The sequence below is a fragment of the Amblyomma americanum genome, chromosome 7 (genome assembly GCF_052857255.1).
Source record: "Amblyomma americanum isolate KBUSLIRL-KWMA chromosome 7, ASM5285725v1, whole genome shotgun sequence".
Classification (NCBI taxonomy): Eukaryota; Metazoa; Arthropoda; class Arachnida; order Ixodida; family Ixodidae; genus Amblyomma; species Amblyomma americanum.
This window is the reverse complement of record NC_135503.1, coordinates 92,669,619-92,695,270: the sequence shown is the minus strand read 5'-3', so window position 1 is coordinate 92,695,270 and position 25,652 is coordinate 92,669,619. Positions and strand designations below refer to the sequence as shown.

Sequence of the window (25,652 nt, the reverse complement as noted above, 5' to 3'; positions counted from 1 at the left end):
AAAACACAATTGGGATGCAGTGAGCCTAATTTTTGTCCTTAAAGATCACTGGCCATATATCAGCCCGTTAAGCAAGAATAAATTATCATGTGCTTTTTCCTGTTTTTTGTGTGTTAATTGATGTCATGATAGAAGCCGTTGAAACATTAATGAGTGATAGCAATGTGAAGAAACCATGGGGTTTCTTTCTCACGGAAAACAGTCTTGATACCGAGGCATGCATCCACCCACCTTCTCGCTGTTTTCAGTCTTTTCGAGCCTGTATTTTCGTAGGATGTGCGCGAACGTGTAGCGCAGCTCCATCTGGGCGAAGCGCATGCCGATGCAGTTACGTGGGCCGTTGCCGAAGGCTTGCATTGCCATGCTGTTGATCCGGGATTTGTTCTCAGGGAGGAACCTGCGGCAAATCGAAGTTTGGCCATTGTTGTCGCTCGAGGTTTCAGGCATTAGTTCAAAAAAGCACTCAGAGGATGCTTTAGTTTGGTTTGCACCATGTCTTGCCTTAGTCACCCGACTGGCGGAGGCTTACGTTATTTTTTTTTTTTTGGCGACAGAAACAAAAGAGGTAACGTTGAACCTTAGTTAGACGCTCGATCAGCGTGCTATAGCAGGCAGGATGGTAGGTAATGCACAAGTCAGCCTCTCATCCACACAGTAAGGCCAATCTACCTGAACAATTCGGCTGAACAAAAAAAAAACCGTTCTTGCTAAATTGGACGGAGGTACGGATGAAGCAAGACGATTTAAGGCTGAGTACTTTCGGTGGGATAGTGAGGCACCACCATCATAGGTGTTCAAGTTTGGTTAATCTCCAGTCTCCTTTTTTCCACCCTCTGATCTGGTTTGCCTGTAGATAGACAAGACTCTGATCAACTGCGGCCCTACAGTTATGAATGGCGCCCACTGGCGCAGTCCGGACATGAAACGCCATGCTTCTCACCATTAACTAAATTCAGTGCAAAGAATTAGTGTCCTGGTAAACTAATGCAACGAAAGGTCAAAGCAGAGGCCTGATAATGCTTCCAAATTTTACGTTTTTGGCCGTCAGGCCATGACGCAGCGTTTACCAAACCCCACACGATCGAATTATCGCGTTTAATTGGGTTCCAATGTTGCTACGAAATTTGCTACATTGTAAGCGTCCTATAACTCTTCACCTGCAGATGCAGTGCACATGGGGTTCTTCGAGAACACTTGTTGTGAGCACTCAACGTCGCCGCTTCCGTGCTTTGCTGGAGAGGAGTACGCTCAGCGCTCATTAAGCGAGCCCTAGCGTCGCCCTGAGATAACGAAGCTCCTTCAATGTCCTTCCTAGAAAACTGCTTGGAAGGGCGCTTTCAAGTGTACAGCAGTCGATTTACCTGTCCGGATCGAAGTGGTCGGGCTGCTCCCAGTGTCGGGGGTCCCTGTGAATGTACTCGACAGCGGCCATGACTGCGGTGCCAGCCGGAATGCGAATCTTGCCGTACTGCTTGTCCACCACGGCCTCGCGCGTCACGAAGCTACACAAGAAGAAGACAGAGAGTAATAGTTGGAATTGATAGATATGCCATCGATTGAGTCATTGCATGCGATCTTTGAGCCAGCGAGACGAATTCCAAGAGAGCAGATATTAGGGGACAGCGCCATTAGTTTCTTTTCCGCTTTGGAGAATGGGCTATGTCCTCAGTAAGAGAGAGACACTCCACTCGTCTGCTCTGAGCACCTAAGTTTGAGGACTAGATACTTGCATAAAGGATAGCATGTTCTTGTTTCAAGGTTGCTCGTTTTTGCGCTTATGGTAATACAACGCCACGAGAACAGGCTGCAAGAAAAGACCGTGCGGCAAATTGCACACGCAAACTTCAGTATACTGTACGTGTCGCCCAGACAGGTTACCGAACGTACAGGAGAGATCAAAAGTTCTTTGGCCACATGGTCTTCTTTTGAGCCTTGTAGTGGGACATTTACGGCGTTCAAAATCTCTGGTGCCAAAGGAGGAACCTCATTCTCACCCCTGAAAGCCTTCATAGCTTCATAGGATCCATAGCTATCCGAATATACGGTTCAAGAGGAGCCCCGGAGTTCTGAGAACTTTTGATGAGCCTTGTTCATTCTTTCAGAAATAGCAGTCGTTTTATAAGCAGAATGTACTACGGTCGTGCAAGTGCTCCTAGAATTAGAGTTCGTCGTTTGAAACCGGTATTTTTGACTAGTTTATCATGGAGACAGGGGGTTAATTTTCAAGGGAGGTTGTGTGGTACCATGCAGCATTGTCGTGAGTTTACATTGTCCCATGCAGCATGGAGAGTGTGCTCTAGTTAAGACGTTGGACGACAGTAAATCAGCAGATGGTCTATGTAGTCAGTCGATTAAGTTCATAACCGTTGTAGCCAAAAAGTTGAGTGAGTTCATTTTAAGAGGTTTGGCCCTACCGCAAGCAGCCGCAGACAGTGAACGAAAACGGCGACAAGGAACGCTCTGTGTAGCGTTCTGTGTTATTGTTCATGCTGTTCACTGTTCACTGTCCGCGTTCGCTTCCACTAGAGTTGCCTCTTACGGTGTACGTTCAAAACTCTTTAAGGGTAGACAGCTGGGCTAGTTGGTTTGCATTATTATGGAGCATGGTACCAGCGCAAGAAACAAGGACGAAGGGAGAAGAAAGACAACACGAACGCCGGACGCAAAACTTTGGACCGCAGCTTAGCACAGGTCACTTGATTTGGCGCAGTGTGCTGACGTCGCGCATGCACTTTCTTCAAGGCACTCAAATTTCGGACACTCAAATTCCACAGAAAGTCGGCATTCTTTGCAGCCAGACGAGTAAGTGTTCGAAAAAGAGGTTCACCATTTTGTCCTGGGTATACCGAAGCGGCTTAGGTGCGTAGGTGGTTCTGGAGGTGTCGAACCTGTCGCCACAGTTCGGAGCGCAGGATTTTCGTCATTCTTCTGGCGTGCCGCGCAGATGGGAAGCACGGTGAAAACAGGCCACAAACACCAGGTAGGACAAGGCGATGATCGAGTGCAAACGTGAGTTCCCTTGCCCGGCATGTGGTCACGGCTAAGAGGCTGACAAGGGTCGCGGAAGGATTCACAGTGCAATTTGCCTGAAAACGTGAAAGCTGTGCTAAGCTGCGGTCCAAAGTTTTGCGTCCGGCGTTCGTGTTGCCTTTCATTTCCCTTCGTCCTTGTTTCTTGCGCTGGTACCATGTTCTATATTAGTTCAAAACTCATGGTAGTAGGATGGAGATACAGAACATGTATATACAAACTTCGCTCTTCACCGTCATTTGCAGGGTTGTATCATAGTAGTCATAAATCCAAGTGAGAAAACGGCTGTACTAGGAAAGCAGTGGTGCACGAGCTATTTGCTTTGGCCTATCTTTTATCTGACATGAAATCGATGCGGAAAGATGTACTCACGCGAATGCAGGAGGATACATCCTAATTGTTTCTTGTATGACAGCGGTCATGTAGGGAAGCTTTTGGATGGTGGAGTACGTGATCGGCTCCTGCGAGATAAATGGGTTGGAAAATTAATTCAAATTGCATACTTTTATCCACACTGTGAAACAGATTATTACAACCGCAACATGACATTTATCACTGGAAGGAAAAAAACAACACCCCCGGATGCTGATTTATCTAGGGGTTATGTATAATTGGTTTGCAATGTTCGTTTTGTTCGCAAGTTTCACTTAAACCTCGTCTGAAATGCTTACAAGGAGCTGCCACGAGAAAATTCAGCTAAAATACTTAATAAATTTCGTACATTATTATTCACGAGATTTGCACGGCTTTCGAAGTTTTTGTGATAAAAAGTTTCACATGGAATGGGGCTCGCATAAATGTTAGAAAGCGCTGTCATCCAAAGGCAACCTTGCCGATGTGAAAGTTCCTGTGTCGGTCGGCCAATTTTTGAATAGTTCGCCAGCAGCGTTCCTTAGACCACGGGGTCAAAAACAGTCAGGGGCGCCTCCTTGGCCGTGGGTCTAGATTTGAATTTACCTTTATAAAATATTCCAAAAGCATTGATGCCACGAATAATTTTTTTTTAGCACATCGTTTGAAACCAAGCCTAAACGTCTGAAAGGAGATACATTTAGCAAAAAATAGACGAAAGTATCAGAAACCCATTACAAAGGGTCGGAACGTCGTTATCGTGGTTGTGGGCAAATATTGATAACCCGAAACAGATTACCAGGATAACCTATTTTGTGTTGACATCTATTCGTGGACGGCCCACTTCTATTTCACAACTCAGCTCAGGTGTGTTTGCGCTAAATAAGTGCACGGAGGACAGTTGTACTGATATGTTTGTTAGCTTTTTAAGGTGGAAGGGCACGGTGTCATAAAACCGTCAGTATTCAGTTATTTGCTCTACTCAACTAGAAGGCCAGTATTCTTGAAAAGAGAATTCTTACACTTGTGATAATTAAGTGGTTGTGTGAGTAGAAACATCTTCGAGTCTTGGCTTCTAGAGTCGTGTTGTAAGGTTCAATGCGAATGCAGCGCAAAAGCTGACTGCCCGAGAGTACAAGATTAAAACCATCGAATTCATACCAACCGGTCACCGTTGGTAGTTGCTGTGTTCGTGCTAAGGTTTAAAATAAAACGAAATAATGCCTATCTTACACCCATTCTGGCGCTTGAGTTGTGCTTTGCTCTGAACTGACCATCTCATTCGATCGCTTGTTGTTATCAGTGGTTCGCGAAGCAGTCGTGTGTGTTGCCTCCAAGCTGCGAGGCCGCGATAGCGTCCCAATGTAGGCAAGCCTTGTACTCACGTCGGGCCCCAGAACCGAGAGCAGCTCCTCCCTCATCCTCTCCTGCACTTCAGGGTGGTGCGTCATCATGTGCGTCACCAGGGCCATGGTGTTGCTCGTTGTCTCGAACCTGTTCGGGTGGAGAGGCACAAAAGGGGAATGCTTCAAGGAAGAAGGAATTTCCAAACGAGGAAACACTTGGAGGTCGCTATAGGCGTGCATCCTGCGGACGATGTTTCGCACACACGATGGAGCTAAATATATATAAATATATCTAGCAAAAAATTCAGGGGGACGCCTAATTGCCTTACACTTTAGCACTGAGATACCATTAGAGGCCGTTGGTGACCTTACCAGACGTGACGTCACTTTCGGTCTGGTGCAGTCACTTTCATCCAGTAAATGTAAACTATGTCCTGTGGTGATGTCGCTTCCCCCAAGCCAATGGGCGAATTTTATGACGGAAGACACATTTGCTTCGCGATGAGGCTTTTAAGAATATAGCATTATTAAGGTGAATAAAATTTACACATATCCAGTTAAGTAAGGTCTTCGTAGAATATTCCCGCAGCATTATCCTACGTGGCTAATCAGATTACACACCGGTCGACGTCGCGTTGACAAAGCTAAAGCAGTTGTTTAGGCGCTGACTGAGCAGGGCTTATCAAATTGGCCAGCCAGAATGGCCCACCAGAAAGACCGGGTCGATCACGGTTAGGGCTCACGTGAGAGGAGTTGTGTGCACAACGCCAATGGCATGCCTATTAGGCCTAACTGGCTGGTCCTGTTTAATGTGTAGAAATTAACATAACAAGTAGGAAGATAGTGGTGACAACTCGCCGTACCCAGCGACGAGGACGACGAATGCGTTCTGTGTGATGTCGTCGTCATCCAGGACAGCCTTGTTGAAGATGGACAAGTTTCCTTCTGCATGAGACACACAATGACGTTCTTAGCAAGAAACAAATCGAAAAAACAAAATCAAAGGACGTATCAAACAAACAAGAACGTAACCAAATAACTAGTGGATAAACGAAAAGAAAACGAGGACATTGAAGAAACAACGACTCTTCTGCCCGCACGCCAGTCATAATGTTGGTTAGTACAGCAATATAAAAACTGAAGAGTCTTATACGAACCTTCAAGATTCGGTATATTACATTGTTGTTATCACTAATCTGAATACACAATCTACACGATGCCTTTCAAAAGAAAAAACAAAAACTTCTAACAATGCAAACAATGATGAGCAGTTTTGCCGGCGTCTATTTCGGTTATCCTACTGCAATGGCTGCAGCGAAATTTTCTTCCGATCTCATTCGTGCTCGACGTTCTCTGATCAGACAGAAGGAGATCTTTATTCGTAGCTGTGAAGGCACGGATTTTTTTTTTCGTATAGGTAGCCCTAGTAATATCGAGTTTGTTACGCCAGCGTCGAAAATAAGGGAAGTTATAAAACAGCGAACTGCACAGAAGTGAATTTTCTGCGCTCGTCAGCGCCCTACTGCTCTGGAGGTACACTGCTTCTAGCCTTTTGCTATGTGCATGAGGAATCTAGGGCCTAGCTCTCGGCCACGGGGGTTTTAAAAACTTTAGAAGATACCTGCGAAACTGTATTCACTGCCCACCTTTGGATGTTGGTGCTGTGTCTAAATTCACCTCCTAGTTGAAAGAGAATATTAATCTTAAGGCTAATTGCCGCAAATATGTAACAAGCCTTCCCTATGGAACGACGTGTAGCTCACGGTGCCAAGATAAAATCTAAAATAAATAAATAAATAAATAAATATTGAAGCTAACTGCAGAAGACAAATTACCAGCATTTCCCTTTCAGGGACGTGCAGCTCCTGGAGCGAGGATACGAGTTCTAGTATAGTGGTTCCTGCTTCCGATTTCTAAATACCCGCAGATTCTTTTGTTGAACATCGTTAAAAGCAAGCTGCTCTGGTTTAACATGGAGCTAGACAGCTAATTCCCTGATGCAGCTCAAATGTGTCTTGTGATGACTGACTAAAGTTGGCGCAGTTGGCCAAGATGGCGAATTTTATTAACAACTTACAGCAGAGTTAAACAAAATTAAAGGAAAAAAAAACAGCATGGTGGCAACTACCACTGCCCCGTTTCAAAGGGGACGCTCCTACCTTCCATCCATCCATCCATCCATCCATCCATCCATCCATCCATCCATCCATCCATCCATCCATCCATCCATCCATCCATCCATCCATCCATCCGTCCGTCCATCCATCCATCCATCCATCCATCCATCCATCCATCCATCCATCCATCCATCCATCCATCCATCCATCCATCCGTCCGTCCGTCCGTCCGTCCGTCCGTCCGTCCGTCCATCCGTCCGTCCGTCCGTCCATCCATCCATCCACAGCAGGGATTTATGTCACTCAGGCACTCACCATTGACTGCTCCGTTGGGCAGTTCCTGTTCGTTGTCTTCCGCGGCGGTGAGCTGGGTGGATGTGACCGAGCCGAGGTCGACGCGTGACTCCTTGGCGTCGATCATGAGCTGCAACAAGTCCTTCTGGCGGAGCTGCAAAAGGGTGGGCGGAACGATGGAACAACAATGTTTATATTTGTGAATCGTTCAGTGAACTTTGTCTATGCTCAGACCGCTGAGAGGGTGGTCGTTATAATTGGTGATGGTGCAATACGAGCGTGCAATGGGTCTCTTCTAGCGGATGCGCCGTTGTCGTTTTCGCACGGTTTGTTCAGGTTGCGTCATTAGACCCCTTTTCAAAAGAAGACGTGAATAGGGAATAGGCAACTATGAAACGAAAAAAGGTGGATAAAAGGAAGACTATACGGGAGTAATATTAGGCGCGTCGTGATATTTAGGGTTTACTGTCCAATCTGCATCAGCCTATTGACATACTTCTAAGCTGTAGATTTTTTTTAATGCAGATGTTCGCACATATATTCGCGGGACCCCCTAACGCTGAAGTATACTTGAATTCAGCCGGGACAGATAGTCAGTGCATAGCGTGAACCCCATGCATCCTACATACTAGCAATGGAGGTCGGTGCGTCAAACCAATTGTGCTCTAAATGCTGCGGTGATACCGCACGCCAGTAATTATGTTAGTTAGTCCCGCAATATAAAACTGAAGAGTCTTATACGAACATTCAAGATTCTGCATAACATTACACTGTTATCAGTAATCCGGGTACACAATCTACACGATGCCGTTCAAAATAATAAACAAAAACTTCTAACAACGCATGCAATGCATGGAAATAAATGTCACACATTGCAACTAAAACAACAATCAGTCAGGTATAGATTAATGTAAAAATATGCCTGCATTTACCACGTCAAGTTTCAAAAGGTTCTTCATTATTTAAGCATATATTTTTATTTATTTTCTGACAGCATTTTCAATCCGTCAGATTCTAGACTATTAACCACTGAGAGCTGCGAATGGGGTTCTAGTCGCAATATTCTTTACTTTTTTAGTGCGAAAGCAATCCTACGCTCACCAGCGCCGACCAAGAATCTTGCCTTCATTGGATCTTGCTTCTTGCCACCTTTGGATCTTGAGCCGTTGCCTAGCTACAGCGACGCCACGTTAAGTTAAAAAAGATATGAAATCAATACCTATGACTTTCAGTCGAATCCACGACGGCGCGAACAGATCATCTTCGCAGGCCGCTGCGCGGGAGCACCAGGCTATCGCGGCAGTCGAACACGCCTCGTGCTAAACTGTAACCCACTCTCGCGCTGCGCATTGCACACCGTCTTCTTCGTCCACTAATACTGCTTCTCGGCTTCGGGCCCGTGCTTTCGAACTATAATCGGTTGAACCAAGTTAAAACCCTAGCACCTTTTTTTTTCTCTCATCGCTCGAAGATTGAAGACGTCAAACCAATCAGCCCAAACGAAACACGTAAGCACAGCTGCGTCCTGTTTCGTTATTGAGCACTCGGCTTGTACATTAAGTTCTCCAGCGCCGTCAGAGCTGCCACCAGAGCCAAACCTACTGTTGGCGCACCGAGTATCACTCAAATAGCTTATGTCAGATTTCCCCGCCACCAGTTACGCGAAAATCTTTATGGGAGACCGTATTGTGGTGACATTCTGCGTAATGCTTAGTATATGACAGCCACATGAAATAGATGCGCATGTCTTCTTTGCGGTTCTTCGGCGTTCCAGTGCTTACCGACGAATCCTGCTGCCGCTGCATGACAATTCGCTTGCACTTCTCTTGCACCTCGAGGAAGGGGTGGACGCCGTTGTTTTGGTAGCGGAGCCAGCGAGAGTTGATGAACTTGAGCAGCGCCGCAGAGCCCGGAAAGGCGGCTGGGCAAAACACGCAATGTCTGCACTACACAACGGGGTATACAGGAGACCTCGCCAGGAAATTCCTTGCCATGGCGTGAACTATGCAGCAAGGACCTGGATGAAGGTAGTGCCCTCAAATGGGCGGCTACAGAACTAGACAAGCAGATAATGTCCCACCCACCGCGGTGTCTTAGTGGCTATAGGTTTCGGTCGATGTCCCCAAAGACGCGGGGTCGACTTTCGGCCGCGGCATTCGCATTTTGATGCAGCGAAATGCGAAAATGTCCATGTCCTGTGCGATGTCGGGGTACGTTAAAGAACCACGGGTGGTCGGAATTAATCAGGAGGCCTGCATTACGGATGCATTCATAAAGACTATGTGCAGCTTTCGGACATTAAACCCCACATGCCTTGACAGATAATGACGCGTAAAAAGAAACTGTCAATAGATGCGCGTGCAATAGCTGAACCTACAATACATACGCATACACACAATGTAATACACACATAAACACACGCTCACAGTACCAGCTGCAGCATAGCTGCACAATATAAGCTTCCCAGCTGCAAGAACAGCTGGAGGAGGAGAATTGTTCTGGCCACAAGGCACCACCAGCGTGCGAGTGGCTTTGAGCCGTCTATGACAGCATTGCATTAGGAAAGCGGACTTCTTGCACCCGAATATTCCTATTATGCTTGCACGAGTGGCTGGCGACCATCGCGCATGCGTAAAAACCCTATCGGCACCGGATCACCAGGCTCATGATTGCAGGTGGTGCTTCGTTATACCTGACTTCTTCGAACATACTCGTCTATTGGAAAATGTGAGAAGTCAACCGGACATGAAACTTTTGGAAGCCCTATACAGAAAGAAGAAAGTGATTGTATTAGCGATCTTTCAGTGGCAGTATAAAAAAAAAAACACTCTATCTGAAATTCTTTGCTGTCGTGCAATGAGTGAACATGTTTTCACTGTTGCTTACCGTGTTGTAGTGTGCGTACACACTCTCGCTCCCCCTCCCCCTAAAAAACACATAGATACGTCTCTACTTCGCCTGTGTGATTTGCCCTGCGCCTTTCTAAAGCGCTGAGAGTATCGATTGAAAGGAGATCGCCTCCGTCTCCTCCTGTGCTAGACATCCCGCTGTTTGTGGCGGAATGTATTTCTTAAGCATAATGCAATGTTTTGACGTAAGATGTGTCCAAAATGTGCGATTTGAGATCTGGATCTTAATTGGTCTTTTACATAACGACTACATAAACCGAATTCCGTAGAGCTCAACTACTACGCCATGGCTCCAGACTCACTGAGCAGCACGGCGATGACGGAGAAAGCGCATCCGAACAGGAGTCTGCAGCAGACCAGGAAGCCGTGGCGCGGATGGTCCTGCAGGTTGTAGTCGATGCCCATGGCGCTCTTGCAGACCACGTCCAGGGCTAGCGCAGCGTACATCTCTCCGGCTTCGAACTCCTCGCCCGTCTGCGCCTTCCGGTCGATCTTGGAGACCAATTTCTCTACGGCTGAGATGATGCCCGGAGACATCTAGCGGTGGCACGAAAAATGACAGAGACCGTTAACATGTTCGGCTCACTTGATAGCGTGGAAACTTTTAAGGCCGATCTTTTTCACACTCCATTTACCCTACTGCAAGAGTGCCTAACTGTATCATGCAATCCCCGTTGGTATTCAGGCTCTCTTAGATCATGAATGGCAGTTTACCAGTATCCCTAAAGAGAAAAGTGTACAACAGCTGTATCTCACCAACACTCACCTACGGGGCCGAAATGGGGACGCTAAAGAAAAGGGTTCAGCTTAAGTTAAGGACAACACAGCGAGCTATGGAAAGAAAAATGCCAGGTGTAACGTTGAGAGACTGGAAGAGGGCGGAGTGGGTGAGGGAACAAACGTGGGTTAATGACATCCTAGCCGATATCAATATGAAGAAATGGGCTTTGGCAGGGCATGTAATGTGAAGGCAAGATAACCGCTGGTCCTTAAGGGTAACGGAGTGAATTCCAATAGAGGGCAAGCGTAGCAGGGGGTGGCAGAAAGTTAGGTGGGCAGATGAGATTAAGGAGTTTGCCGGTGCCGGCAAAGGACAGGGTTAATTGGAGAGACATGGGAGAGGCTTTTGTCCTGCAGTGGGCGTATTCAGGCTGATCATGATGATCCCTGTTTGAAGTAGTTACCTTCGTATTGCACCTGTCTTAGCGGAGCTCCAATAGAGGCCCACGTAAGTACTCTTCGAAGTTATCATCTACGCTCGTGAATAAAGGGTGTTCCTGGGTTGTCCAGGTGAGCTGTGTTATCCAAGTGTTGGTGAGAGAGGTTCCCACTGAAGCCCATGCATTACAGCGCTAGCTATATAAGGGACGTTGGACCGTGGAATGACCTTCAGTGTCCGCACAGGTGCTGAGGAAGGCATAGGTTCAGAGCAGGGGCGCGTTTACCTTTCCACAGGTGGACCTGTGTGGACGTCGGGCAAAAAAACAGCGGATAGAAGGATACCGGGCACGGGAAACCCGAAGTGTAACCATGTTAACACATTTCATGCATTAAAAGAAATGTGGTGTAAAAGGGCAGTAAACATGCAACACCTCTTAGAAGAAAGTGCCATGTGTCGATTGGCCAATGGTTAGTTCGAAGAAGAAAAAAAATATGGTCGATGCGGGCCACTTACTACAGCCAAGGTTGACATGAAGAGATAGCGCAAGAAAGGCGCAGACACAAACATCACCACACTGGACCGCCTATTCTTTGTCACTGTGCCTTTTCGCATTGTCTGTTCTTTTCGAATCTGGCTATGAATTATCGACGCCCGATCAGTCACTTATACCACTTACCATCTTGAGCTTGTTGGTGGTGAAGGAAGGCGTGAGGACGCTTCGCACCTCCTTCCAACGAGTGGCGGTGAGCTGTAGCAGGCCCTTGTTGTGCGGGCTCGGAGGACGCTTGGCCTGGAACAGCAGCTGCGGGGATGCGCGGAGCGTGGCGTAAGAGAGAGCGAACACCGAGCAAGGAAGAACCACCCGGAGATTGACGAGCGTGGCCAAGTATGAAGTACCAGGGAGCTATTTTTACAGAGTTATTGCAGTGGGATCTTTTCGCACAGCTGCGGCTTCCTGAGTGTTTTAATATATTTGCTTAGCCGCAGAAAGGAACCACTGTGACCGGTGCTTATTTTCGCGTATAAGTTCTTGCACCGCAGCGGTGGCCAAGTGGTTGAGCATCCGACTCGCATGCGGGAGGTGCGGGGTTCGATCCCCAGTGCCGCCGGGTACCCACCGGTGATACAGTGGGCACAAGCTTTCCCGTGGTCTGGTGCTCGGTTTATTTAGGGTGAAATGCTTGGAAAATCGGTCTTTGACCCCGCCTTGAGAAAAAGCAAAATACCTTGTGTCATGGCGTTCTTTGGCCATAGATGCCCTTGCGCCATAAAAATCCATAATCATCATCATCATCATATAACTTCTTGCCTTGCTGGTGTGAAAACAAAAGAAGGGCTGATGCCTTGATGTAGTACTTCCCTGCACGTCACTCCCTCTGAGGTAATATTGTAACGGAAATATTCCAGAGTACTGCGGAAAATACCGGCCCTGAGAAAAAAAGCAGTGACCGTTCCCTCCCCACGTTCACTTGTCAGGGGCAAGTTCTAGTTTGCGACCTTTGTGACTCGTACGAAATTTTGCGCATATCTGTAAACATATTTAGCATTCTCGGGGAAAAAATTTGGAAACTGGAAAATTGTAAGACACTGTGATGGAAATATTGAAGGTGATGGCTCACTATTCTGACGTGCAGCAAAATCTTTCTTTTAAAGTGCTTCCATCGATCGCATCGAACACTTGACTGCCATAGAAAACCAATGTGAAACGCTTTTGACGATAGCAAAAATGTGAATAGAAAAATAAATACAGGACTGCCAACGAGTGATCTGAGGATATATTGATTCTTATAGTGATGTCTTCAATTATATGAAAAAAATGCGTCCATAAACGGTTTCGCGCTCAAAATTCCTTTTGTACAGAATTTCTGGGTATGTTAACAATGTGTACTTAATTTTTCCAAATCAACTGGCTTTGGTTAAGTCTCGGTCAGTTCAGACCTTACTAGGTTAAGCTGGTGCAGCGCTTCAAGAATGTCGACTTACGCCTCTGTCAGTGAAGTCTTGGAAGTCCTTGATTTGAATCTGCTTGAGTAATTCCAGATCAGCCACAAGGATCACAGGCCGGTAGCCGTTGTAGTACCTGGAAGATGAGGCATCAATATTCGTTAAGCCTTGTGCGTCAGTTAGCAAATTATGTTTTGTGAACATCGGCTCCTCATGGTCCGACTCTTTAAGTTTTTCATTAATTGCAAATGACAGAAGTTAGAAAAGCTCTCTCTTTTATGGACCGCAGGGCGGCGCTAGTGTGCAATAAAGGCTTCAGCACTTGCATCAGTAAAATGTTCATTAAATGTTGCTGTGTGCTACGTAATTGAAATGCCTTCAGCGCCCGAATATTTTTTACTGCGTTTTTGAGTGCTGGGGAAGAATGTTAATTTTATTTTAGTTTTTCTTCGCACCTGCGACAACTGTAGATTTTGAACGTTGACATCACCAAGCACATTAATGTATTAAAATAAATTCAGTAGAAATTAACAAAAGTGATTCTGCACTGTAATGCAAACGCGGTTTGAGAATCCAGAAACCACCGGCGTGACGTTAATGGGAAGAGTATAAAGAGACACTGCCTTACCCGACAACGTCGCCGTACTTGTCAAGCCATTCGCGGTAAGCTTTGATTGGTGACTGTAAAACAAATGAATCATTGATAAGATAAGCAAAAACATCCATTAATTGAAGTTTGTACTGATCATTGTTATTAGAAGCTAAGAATGTCAGTACTATTTACATCGGGCCTATTGTTTACACAACTCTGCCTGATAAATAAAAATCGCAGAAAAAACAAAACGAATATTTCGCTCGGCAACACCCAGTCTTCGCCCGCTCTTCATACTTCCTGACATTATTCCACATACACGCTTGAACCTAAATGTTTCCAGTTTAAACATTACAATAAAAAATAGAAAAAGAAACAGTTGACGGGAAAATTTACTGCTCGATATGTCATATGCATTAACGTTACTTGTTTCACATTTTTTTGTTTTCTGTGCAATTATTTCTCCTCAACACTTGAATATCGAGTATATTTTTTAACCATTTCAGCAGTCATCACAAATCTCCAAACCATGATACACGCACTTGTACGAAAATACTTAGGTCATTGTGCTTTCAATGGCCAGATATCTCTAGCCGACACTTACGCCATGATACAACGCCATTCAGAAGGCCCATACATTTGGGAATCCTTAAATAGTACATTTTTTTCACCTTCAGTTCACGGAATATTGACGACTGGGGCTGGCTGGGTCTTTCAAGATTAAGAGAAAAAATTTTACTATTATCACGATGGGAGTCACTGAGTTGATTGATTTATTTATAAATACAGCAATCCCACTGAGAACTTGATTAGGGTGTGATTACAACTTTCTGCGGCATTGCTTGTCGGGAAGAGAAGGCAAAAGAAAGTCCTTAACCAAATCTCTTAGCTATAGGATTTTTTTTCTTTGCGTGTACAGCCTTTGGCGAAAGCGAAACTTTCGCATCGGCATGGAGACTATCACGGAAGTATATTTCAGAGCACAAATAGATGTACTGAGAAACATAGAAATGATAAATGCCCGTTATTTTGAAACTTACCACTGTAGTTTTACGCTGGTCAATCAAAACGTGAAAATCTAGTGCGAAAATTTGTTTTTCTGACTAGTGATCAATCAAATACCCTACTGCGACCTTCGCACATACTCGACGTCATTTCAGCCTCGCTTTTATTATTTCATGACGACCACTGTATCTTTCAAGATTAATTTTGCCTGAGATCATGTCAGTCAGGGCAAAATAAAGGATGTTCACCTTTTTGTACATCTCCCACATGTTTCCGAAAATAATATTAGGTGTCGGTCCAGGTATGCCCAAATTCTTGAAAAAATTGAAATGCTCTCGTCTCTTCCTGCAAGAAATTAAAATATTATTGAAACATGGTCGCGAAATGCAATCAGAAAAAAAAATGGCTAACAGTAAGTCACTCACGAAAGTGATGTGATGACTATCTAAAACGGCCGGTTTCCTGCTCCGTTGCGAAGCCCTCTACTCTTTGGCCCACTCTTGACTGCGCAATGTGATTACTGAGCACAGAGCGATTCACGATATAATTTTATGCCGGTATTACGAAGCAATTTAGTTTCGTCTATCTTTGATGGCTACTGCTTGTGGCATCATAGCCTATATCTACAGCAAGCAATTTCATTCCAGTATCAAAGGTGGAATTGAGCATTGGTAAAGCGCAGCGATCAAATTCCTTCCATTCATTCGTATTCATAACATCCGCTGCGTCAAAGCGGTAAGTCCTATTACAAAGGTGGTGGACTTAAAGGCAGTGGCGACGAGCGAGAAGGAATTGGAATGAAATTGAAATTCATTGGATTACCCTGACCCCGAACCTCGTTCTCACTTTCATCACCACCACATCCATCCATCAACATCATCATAATCATCATAATCATCATCATCACCAGCCTGAATACACCCACTGCAGAGATAATGCCTCTCCCATGTCTCTCCAATTAACCCTGTCCTTTGTCAGCGGCGCCCACTCTATGCCAGCAAACTTCTTAATCTCATCCACCCCCCTAACTTTCTGGCTGCCCCTGCTCAGCTTGCCTTCTCTTGGGAATCCACTCCGTTACCCATAAGGACCAGCGGCTGTCTTGCCTTCGCATTACATGCCCTGCCCAAGCCCATTTCTTCCTCTTGATTTCGACTAGGATGTCATTAAACAGTGTTTCCTCACCCACTCTGCCCTCTTCTGGTCTTTTGACGTTACACCTATTATTTTTCTTTTCATGGCTCGCTGCGTTGTCCTTAAATTAAGCTGAACCCCTTTCGTTAGCCTCCCCGTTTCTGCCCCGTAGGTGAGTACCGGTATTTACCAACAGTGAGACGGTGCCGGTACCGGTGCCGTCTCACATTAAGACGTGTAAAATATAGGAAACATCGTATGATCATTCACATTAAATCCGAAGCAGCAGAGATACTTCAATGGTCATTACCATATAGAAATCTGCTTATTTCATGCAGCACGAGAAAGTCGAAACATGGCGTTGTACTCAACGGCGATTTCGCGTTCGTCGTTGCCGTTTAAGCATAATCAAAAGAAGACATTCCGCAGCATCCACGTTAACATTGCGGATCTATTTCGAAAGAAACAGCAAAAAAAGAAGAGCTATTTGAAGCATCTCTTCCGTGAACCTTGACGTAGTGGACAACAGCAATTCCTAAGACCATATCTGTTTCGCTGCACTGCAGTTGCGGTCAAGCTGGAAAACTACTTCAAGTGAAGCGATGGGCATTTGTTTCTTTACTCTTAAAATCATTGACTCGAGCAATGAATACGAATTGTTTCCCTCAGAGCAGAAGGTGACAATGAAGTTTTTTCGAGCAGTACTTTCATTCTAAAAACTTTAACAGACGTCCATAATAATGCAATGCGTTTTAAACGGGAGGAGAATGATTAAAGAACACCAGGCTGAAATTTTAATCGTGCTTGGTGCTTTGGTCCAGTCTGTGCAAGAAGCTAAAAGTGGGTAGCGATTCCAACTTACAAATCACTACATTTAGTGTTAATCTGAGCATAATCCTGGGGCTACAAAGGAAATCGTTTCGGCTTACTTAAATTTCTGTGGTTGAAGAGAAATCGTTATAGTCCGGCCACTGAGAGTAAGGCCAAGCGCCTCATCAAGCCAGTTCTTTTACAGACTGCTTGAACCGGGAACCGCATGGAAGAAGTGAGGTGCACGCTGGTAGTATTTTCTGCAACGTAGTGCTATCTTGCTTGCTGATACCGGGGCTACAAAGGAAATCGTTTCGGCTTACTTAAATTTCTGTGGTTGAAGAGAAATCGTTATAGTCCGGCCACTGAGAGTAAGGCCAAGCGCCTCATCAAGCCAGTTCTTTTACAGACTGCTTGAACCGGGAACCGCATGGAAGAAGTGAGGTGCACGCTGGTAGTATTTTCTGCAACGTAGTGCTATCTTGCTTGCTGATACCGGGGCTACAAAGGAAATCGTTTCGGCTTACTTAAATTTCTGTGGTTGAAGAGAAATCGTTATAGTCCGGCCACTGAGAGTAAGGTCAACCGCCTCATCAAGCCAGTTCTTTTACAGACTGCTTGAACCGGGAACCGCATGGAAGAAGTGAGGTGCACGCTGGTAGTATTTTCTGCAACGTAGTGCTATCTTGCTTGCTGATACCGGGGCTACAAAGGAAATCGTTTCGGCTTACTTAAATTTCTGTGGTTGAAGAGAAATCGTTATAGTCCGGCCACTGAGAGTAAGGCCAAGCGCCTCATCAAGCCAGTTCTTTTACAGACTGCTTGAACCGGGAACCGCATGGAAGAAGTGAGGTGCACGCTGGTAGTATTTTCTGCAACGTAGTGCTATCTTGCTTGCTGATACCGGGGCTACAAAGGAAATCGTTTCGGCTTACTTAAATTTCTGTGGTTGAAGAGAAATCGTTATAGTCCGGCCACTGAGAGTAAGGTCAACCGCCTCATCAAGCCAGTTCTTTTACAGACTGCTTGAACCGGGAACCGCATGGAAGAAGTGAGGTGCACGCTGGTAGTATTTTCTGCAACGTAGTGCTATCTTGCTTGCTGATACCGGGGCTACAAAGGAAATCGTTTCGGCTTACTTAAATTTCTGTGGTTGAAGAGAAATCGTTATAGTCCGGCCACTGAGAGTAAGGCCAAGCGCCTCATCAAGCCAGTTCTTTTACAGACTGCTTGAACCGGGAACCGCATGGAAGAAGTGAGGTGCACGCTGGTAGTATTTTCTGCAACGTAGTGCTATCTTGCTTGCTGATACCGGGGCTACAAAGGAAATCGTTTCGGCTTACTTAAATTTCTGTGGTTGAAGACAAATCGTTATAGTCCGGCCACTGAGAGTAAGGCCAAGCGCCTCATCAAGCCAGTTCTTTTACAGACTGCTTGAACCGGGAACCGCATGGAAGAAGTGAGGTGCACGCTGGTAGTATTTTCTGCAACGTAGTGCTATCTTGCTTGCTGATACCGGGGCTACAAAGGAAATCGTTTCGGCTTACTTAAATTTCTGTGGTTGAAGAGAAATCGTTATAGTCCGGCCACTGAGAGTAAGGCCAAGCGCCTCATCAAGCCAGTTCTTTTACAGACTGCTTGAACCGGGAACCGCATGGAAGAAGTGAGGTGCACGCTGGTAGTATTTTCTGCAACGTAGTGCTATCTTGCTTGCTGATACCGGGGCTACAAAGGAAATCGTTTCGGCTTACTTAAATTTCTGTGGTTGAAGAGAAATCGTTATAGTCCGGCCACTGAGAGTAAGGTCAACCGCCTCATCAAGCCAGTTCTTTTACAGACTGCTTGAACCGGGAACCGCATGGAAGAAGTGAGGTGCACGCTCGTAGTATTTTCTGAAACGTTGTGCTATCTTGCTTCCTAATACCGGGGCTACAAAGGAAATCGTTTCGGCTTACTTAAATTTCTGTGGTTGGAGAGAAATCGTTATAGTCCGGCCACTGAGCGTAAGGCCAACCGCCACATCAAGCCAGTTCTTTTACAGACTGCTTGAATCGGGAACCGCATGGAAGTGAGGTGCACGCTCGTAGTATTTTCTGCAACGTTGTGCTATCTTGCTTCCTAATACCGGGGCTATAAAGGGAATCGTTTCGGATTACTTAAATTTCTGTGGTTGGAGAGAAATCGTTATACTCCGGCCACTGAGCGTAAGGCCAACCGCCTCATCAAGCCAGTCCTTTTACAGACTGCTTGAACCGGGAGCCTCATGTAAGAAGTGAGGTGCACGCTCATAGTATTTTCTGCAACGCTGTGCTATCTTGCTTGCTAATACCGGGGCTACAAAGGAAATCGTTTTGGCTTACTTAAATTTCTGTGGTTGGAGAGAAATCGTTATAGTCCGGCCACTGAGCATAAGGCCAACCGCCTCATCAAGCCAGTTCTTTTACAGACTGCTTGAACCAGCAGCCGCATGGAAAAAGTGAGGTGCACGCCCGTAGTATTTTCTGCAACGTTGTGCTATCTTGCTTGCTAATACCGGGGCTACAAAGGAAATCGTTTCGGATTTACTTAAATTTCTGTGGTTGCAGAGAAATCGTTATAGTCCAGCCATTGAGCGTAAGGCCAACCGCCTCATCAAGCCTGTCCTTTTACAGACTGCTTGAAACGGCAGCCGCAGGGAAGAAGTGAGGTTCACGCTCATACTATTTTCTGTAACATTGTGCTATCTTGCTTGCTAATACCGGGGCTACAAAGGAAATCGTTTTGGCTTACTTAAATTTCTGTGGTTGGAGAGAAATCGTTATAGTCCGGCCACTGAGCATAAGGCCAACCGCCTCATCAAGCCAGTTCTTTTACAGACTGCTTGAACCAGCAGCCGCATGGAAAAAGTGAGGTGCACGCCCGTAGTATTTTCTGCAACGTTGTGCTATCTTGCCTGCTAATACCGGGGCTACAAAGGAAATCGTTTCGGATTTACTTAAATTTCTGTGGTTGCAGAGAAATCGTTATAGTCCAGCCATTGAGCGTAAGGCCAACCGCCTCATCAAGCCTGTCCTTTTACAGACTGCTTGAAACGGCAGCCGCAGGGAAGAAGTGAGGTTCACGCTCATACTATTTTCTGTAACATTGTGCTATCTTGCTTGCTAATACCGGGGCTACAAAGGAAATCGTTCCGGCTTACTTAAATTTCTTTGGTTGGAGACAAATCGTTATAGTCCGGCCACTGAGTGTAAGGCCAACCGCCTCATCAAGCCAGTCCTTTTAGAGACTGCTTGAACCGGCAGCCGCTTGGAAAAAGTGAGGTGCACGCTCATAGTATTTTCTGCAACGTTGTGCTATCTTGCTTGCTAATACCGGGGCTACAAAGGAAATCGTTTCGGCTTACTTAAATTTCTGTGGTTGAAGAGAAATCGTTATAGTCCGGCCACTGAGCGTAAGGCCAACCGCCTCATCAAGCCAGTCCTTTTACAGACTGCTTGAACCGGGAGCCTCATGTAAGAAGTGAGGTGCACGCTCATAGTATTTTCTGCAACGCTGTGCTATCTTGCTTGCTAATACCGGGGCTACAAAGGAAATCGTTCCGGCTTACTTAAATTCCTTTGGTTGGAGACAAATCGTTATAGTCCGGCCACTGAGTGTAAGGCGAACCGCCTCATCAAGCCTGTCCTTTTACAGACTGCTTGAAACGGCAGCCGCAGGGAAGAAGTGAGGTGCACGCTCATACTATTTTCTGCAACATTGTGCTATCTTGCTTGCTATTACCGGGGCTACAAAGGAAATCGTTTCAGCTTACTTAAATTTCTGTGTTTGGAGAGAAATAATTATAGTCCGGCCACTGAGCATAAGGCCAACCGCCTCATCAAGCCAGTCCTTTTACAGACTGCTTGAAACGGCAGCCGCAGGGAAGAAGTGAGGTTCACGCTCATACTATTTTCTGCAACATTGTGCTATCTTGCTTGCTATTACCGGGGCTACAAAGGAAATCGTTTCAGCTTACTTAAATTTCTGTGTTTGGAGAGAAATCATTATAGTCCGGCCGCTGAGCATAAGGCCAACCGCCTCATCAAGCCTGTCCTTTTACAGACTGCTTGAAACGGCAGCCGCAGGGAAGAAGTGAGGTTCACGCTCATACTATTTTCTGCAACATTGTGCTATTTTGCTTGCTATTACCGGGGCTACAAAGGAAATCGTTTCAGCTTACTTAAATTTCTGTGTTTGGAGAGAAATCATTATAGTCCGGCCACTGAGCATAAGGCCAACCGCCTCATCAAGCCAGTCCTTTTACAGACTGCTTGAAACGGCAGCCGCAGGGAAGAAGTGAGGTGCACGCTCATACTATTTTCTGCAACGTAGTGCTATCTTGCTTGCTGATACCGGGGCTACAAAGGAAATCGTTTCGGCTTACTTAAATTTCTGTGGTTGAAGAGAAATCGTTATAGTCCGGCCACTGAGAGTAAGGCCAAGCGCCTCATCAAGCCAGTTCTTTTACAGACTGCTCGAACCGGGAACCGCATGGAAGAAGTGAGGTGCACGCTGGTAGTATTTTCTGCAACGTTGTGCTATCTTGCTTGTTAATACCGGGGCTACAAAGGAAATCGCTTCGGCTTACTTAAATTTCTGTGGTTGGTGAGAAATCATTATAGTCCGGCCACTGAGCATAAGGCCAACCGCCTCATCAAGCCAGTCCTTTTAGAGACTGCTTGAACCGGCAGCCGCAGGGAAGAAGTGAGGTGCACGCTCATACTATTTTCTGCAACGTAGTGCTATCTTGCTTGCTGATACCGGGGCTACAAAGGAAATCGTTTCGGCTTACTTAAATTTCTGTGGTTGAAGAGAAATCGTTATAGTCCGGCCACTGAGAGTAAGGCCAAGCGCCTCATCAAGCCAGTTCTTTTACAGACTGCTCGAACCGGGAACCGCATGGAAGAAGTGAGGTGCACGCTGGTAGTATTTTCTGCAACGTTGTGCTATCTTGCTTGTTAATACCGGGGCTACAAAGGAAATCGTTTCGGCTTACTTAAATTTCTGTGGTTGGAGAGAAATCATTATAGTCCGGCCACTGAGCATATGGCCAACCGCCTCATCAAGCCAGTCCTTTTAGAGACTGCTTGAACCGGCAGCCGCAGGGAAGAAGTGAGGTGCACGCTCATACTATTTTCTGCAACGTAGTGCTATCTTGCTTGCTGATACCGGGGCTACAAAGGAAATCGTTTCGGCTTACTTAAATTTCTGTGGTTGAAGAGAAATCGTTATAGTCCGGCCACTGAGAGTAAGGCCAAGCGCCTCATCAAGCCAGTTCTTTTACAGACTGCTCGAACCGGGAACCGCATGGAAGAAGTGAGGTGCACGCTGGTAGTATTTTCTGCAACGTTGTGCTATCTTGCTTGTTAATACCGGGGCTACAAAGGAAATCGTTTCGGCTTACTTAAATTTCTGTGGTTGGAGAGAAATCATTATAGTCCGGCCACTGAGCATAAGGCCAACCGCCTCATCAAGCCAGTCCTTTTACAGACTGCTTGAAACGGCAGCCGCAGGGAAGAAGTGAGGTGCACGCTCATACTATTTTCTGCAACGTAGTGCTATCTTGCTTGCTGATACCGGGGCTACAAAGGAAATCGTTTCGGCTTACTTACATTTCTGTGGTTGAAGAGAAATCGTTATAGTCCGGCCACTGAGAGTAAGGCCAAGCGCCTCATCAAGCCAGTTCTTTTACAGACTGCTTGAACCGGGAACCGCATGGAAGAAGTGAGGTGCACGCTGGTAGTATTTTCTGCAACGTAGTGCTATCTTGCTTGCTGATACCGGGGCTACAAAGGAAATCGTTTCGGCTTACTTAAATTTCTGTGGTTGAAGAGAAATCGTTATAGTCCGGCCACTGAGAGTAAGGTCAACCGCCTCATCAAGCCAGTTCTTTTACAGACTGCTTGAACCGGGAACCGCATGGAAGAAGTGAGGTGCACGCTGGTAGTATTTTCTGCAACGTAGTGCTATCTTGCTTGCTGATACCGGGGCTACAAAGGAAATCGTTTCGGCTTACTTAAATTTCTGTGGTTGAAGAGAAATCGTTATAGTCCGGCCACTGAGAGTAAGGCCAAGCGCCTCATCAAGCCAGTTCTTTTACAGACTGCTTGAACCGGGAACCGCATGGAAGAAGTGAGGTGCACGCTGGTAGTATTTTCTGCAACGTAGTGCTATCTTGCTTGCTGATACCGGGGCTACAAAGGAAATCGTTTCGGCTTACTTAAATTTCTGTGGTTGAAGACAAATCGTTATAGTCCGGCCACTGAGAGTAAGGCCAAGCGCCTCATCAAGCCAGTTCTTTTACAGACTGCTTGAACCGGGAACCGCATGGAAGAAGTGAGGTGCACGCTGGTAGTATTTTCTGCAACGTAGTGCTATCTTGCTTGCTGATACCGGGGCTACAAAGGAAATCGTTTCGGCTTACTTAAATTTCTGTGGTTGAAGAGAAATCGTTATAGTCCGGCCACTGAGAGTAAGGCCAAGCGCCTCATCAAGCCAGTTCTTTTACAGACTGCTTGAACCGGGAACCGCATGGAAGAAGTGAGGTGCACGCTGGTAGTATTTTCTGCAACGTAGTGCTATCTTGCTTGCTGATACCGGGGCTACAAAGGAAATCGTTTCGGCTTACTTAAATTTCTGTGGTTGAAGAGAAATCGTTATAGTCCGGCCACTGAGAGTAAGGTCAACCGCCTCATCAAGCCAGTTCTTTTACAGACTGCTTGAACCGGGAACCGCATGGAAGAAGTGAGGTGCACGCTCGTAGTATTTTCTGAAACGTTGTGCTATCTTGCTTCCTAATACCGGGGCTACAAAGGAAATCGTTTCGGCTTACTTAAATTTCTGTGGTTGGAGAGAAATCGTTATAGTCCGGCCACTGAGCGTAAGGCCAACCGCCACATCAAGCCAGTTCTTTTACAGACTGCTTGAATCGGGAACCGCATGGAAGTGAGGTGCACGCTCGTAGTATTTTCTGCAACGTTGTGCTATCTTGCTTCCTAATACCGGGGCTATAAAGGGAATCGTTTCGGATTACTTAAATTTCTGTGGTTGGAGAGAAATCGTTATACTCCGGCCACTGAGCGTAAGGCCAACCGCCTCATCAAGCCAGTCCTTTTACAGACTGCTTGAACCGGGAGCCTCATGTAAGAAGTGAGGTGCACGCTCATAGTATTTTCTGCAACGCTGTGCTATCTTGCTTGCTAATACCGGGGCTACAAAGGAAATCGTTTTGGCTTACTTAAATTTCTGTGGTTGGAGAGAAATCGTTATAGTCCGGCCACTGAGCATAAGGCCAACCGCCTCATCAAGCCAGTTCTTTTACAGACTGCTTGAACCAGCAGCCGCATGGAAAAAGTGAGGTGCACGCCCGTAGTATTTTCTGCAACGTTGTGCTATCTTGCTTGCTAATACCGGGGCTACAAAGGAAATCGTTTCGGATTTACTTAAATTTCTGTGGTTGCAGAGAAATCGTTATAGTCCAGCCATTGAGCGTAAGGCCAACCGCCTCATCAAGCCTGTCCTTTTACAGACTGCTTGAAACGGCAGCCGCAGGGAAGAAGTGAGGTTCACGCTCATACTATTTTCTGTAACATTGTGCTATCTTGCTTGCTAATACCGGGGCTACAAAGGAAATCGTTTTGGCTTACTTAAATTTCTGTGGTTGGAGAGAAATCGTTATAGTCCGGCCACTGAGCATAAGGCCAACCGCCTCATCAAGCCAGTTCTTTTACAGACTGCTTGAACCAGCAGCCGCATGGAAAAAGTGAGGTGCACGCCCGTAGTATTTTCTGCAACGTTGTGCTATCTTGCCTGCTAATACCGGGGCTACAAAGGAAATCGTTTCGGATTTACTTAAATTTCTGTGGTTGCAGAGAAATCGTTATAGTCCAGCCATTGAGCGTAAGGCCAACCGCCTCATCAAGCCTGTCCTTTTACAGACTGCTTGAAACGGCAGCCGCAGGGAAGAAGTGAGGTTCACGCTCATACTATTTTCTGTAACATTGTGCTATCTTGCTTGCTAATACCGGGGCTACAAAGGAAATCGTTCCGGCTTACTTAAATTTCTTTGGTTGGAGACAAATCGTTATAGTCCGGCCACTGAGTGTAAGGCCAACCGCCTCATCAAGCCAGTCCTTTTAGAGACTGCTTGAACCGGCAGCCGCTTGGAAAAAGTGAGGTGCACGCTCATAGTATTTTCTGCAACGTTGTGCTATCTTGCTTGCTAATACCGGGGCTACAAAGGAAATCGTTTCGGCTTACTTAAATTTCTGTGGTTGAAGAGAAATCGTTATAGTCCGGCCACTGAGCGTAAGGCCAACCGCCTCATCAAGCCAGTCCTTTTACAGACTGCTTGAACCGGGAGCCTCATGTAAGAAGTGAGGTGCACGCTCATAGTATTTTCTGCAACGCTGTGCTATCTTGCTTGCTAATACCGGGGCTACAAAGGAAATCGTTCCGGCTTACTTAAATTCCTTTGGTTGGAGACAAATCGTTATAGTCCGGCCACTGAGTGTAAGGCGAACCGCCTCATCAAGCCTGTCCTTTTACAGACTGCTTGAAACGGCAGCCGCAGGGAAGAAGTGAGGTGCACGCTCATACTATTTTCTGCAACATTGTGCTATCTTGCTTGCTATTACCGGGGCTACAAAGGAAATCGTTTCAGCTTACTTAAATTTCTGTGTTTGGAGAGAAATAATTATAGTCCGGCCACTGAGCATAAGGCCAACCGCCTCATCAAGCCAGTCCTTTTACAGACTGCTTGAAACGGCAGCCGCAGGGAAGAAGTGAGGTTCACGCTCATACTATTTTCTGCAACATTGTGCTATCTTGCTTGCTATTACCGGGGCTACAAAGGAAATCGTTTCAGCTTACTTAAATTTCTGTGTTTGGAGAGAAATCATTATAGTCCGGCCGCTGAGCATAAGGCCAACCGCCTCATCA

General features: G+C 46.0%; 1 protein-coding gene across 1 annotated transcript in view; it reads right to left on the bottom strand.

Annotated features, from left to right (window-relative positions):
* LOC144099403 (thromboxane-A synthase-like) overlaps positions 1–25,652 on the bottom strand; it is a 43,218-nt gene that overhangs the window by 3,026 nt on the left and 14,540 nt on the right. The window contains exons 3-14 of the mRNA XM_077632669.1: positions 14,999–15,095; positions 13,782–13,834; positions 13,193–13,289; positions 11,886–12,011; positions 10,350–10,584; positions 8,920–9,059; positions 7,160–7,292; positions 5,591–5,672; positions 4,767–4,875; positions 3,403–3,491; positions 1,362–1,502; positions 232–397 (exon numbers count right to left, since the gene is read on the bottom strand). Coding sequence (XP_077488795.1) covers positions 232–397; positions 1,362–1,502; positions 3,403–3,491; positions 4,767–4,875; positions 5,591–5,672; positions 7,160–7,292; positions 8,920–9,059; positions 10,350–10,584; positions 11,886–12,011; positions 13,193–13,289; positions 13,782–13,834; positions 14,999–15,095 — 1,468 coding nt within the window. The remainder of the gene's footprint in view (positions 1–231; positions 398–1,361; positions 1,503–3,402; positions 3,492–4,766; positions 4,876–5,590; positions 5,673–7,159; positions 7,293–8,919; positions 9,060–10,349; positions 10,585–11,885; positions 12,012–13,192; positions 13,290–13,781; positions 13,835–14,998; positions 15,096–25,652) is intronic.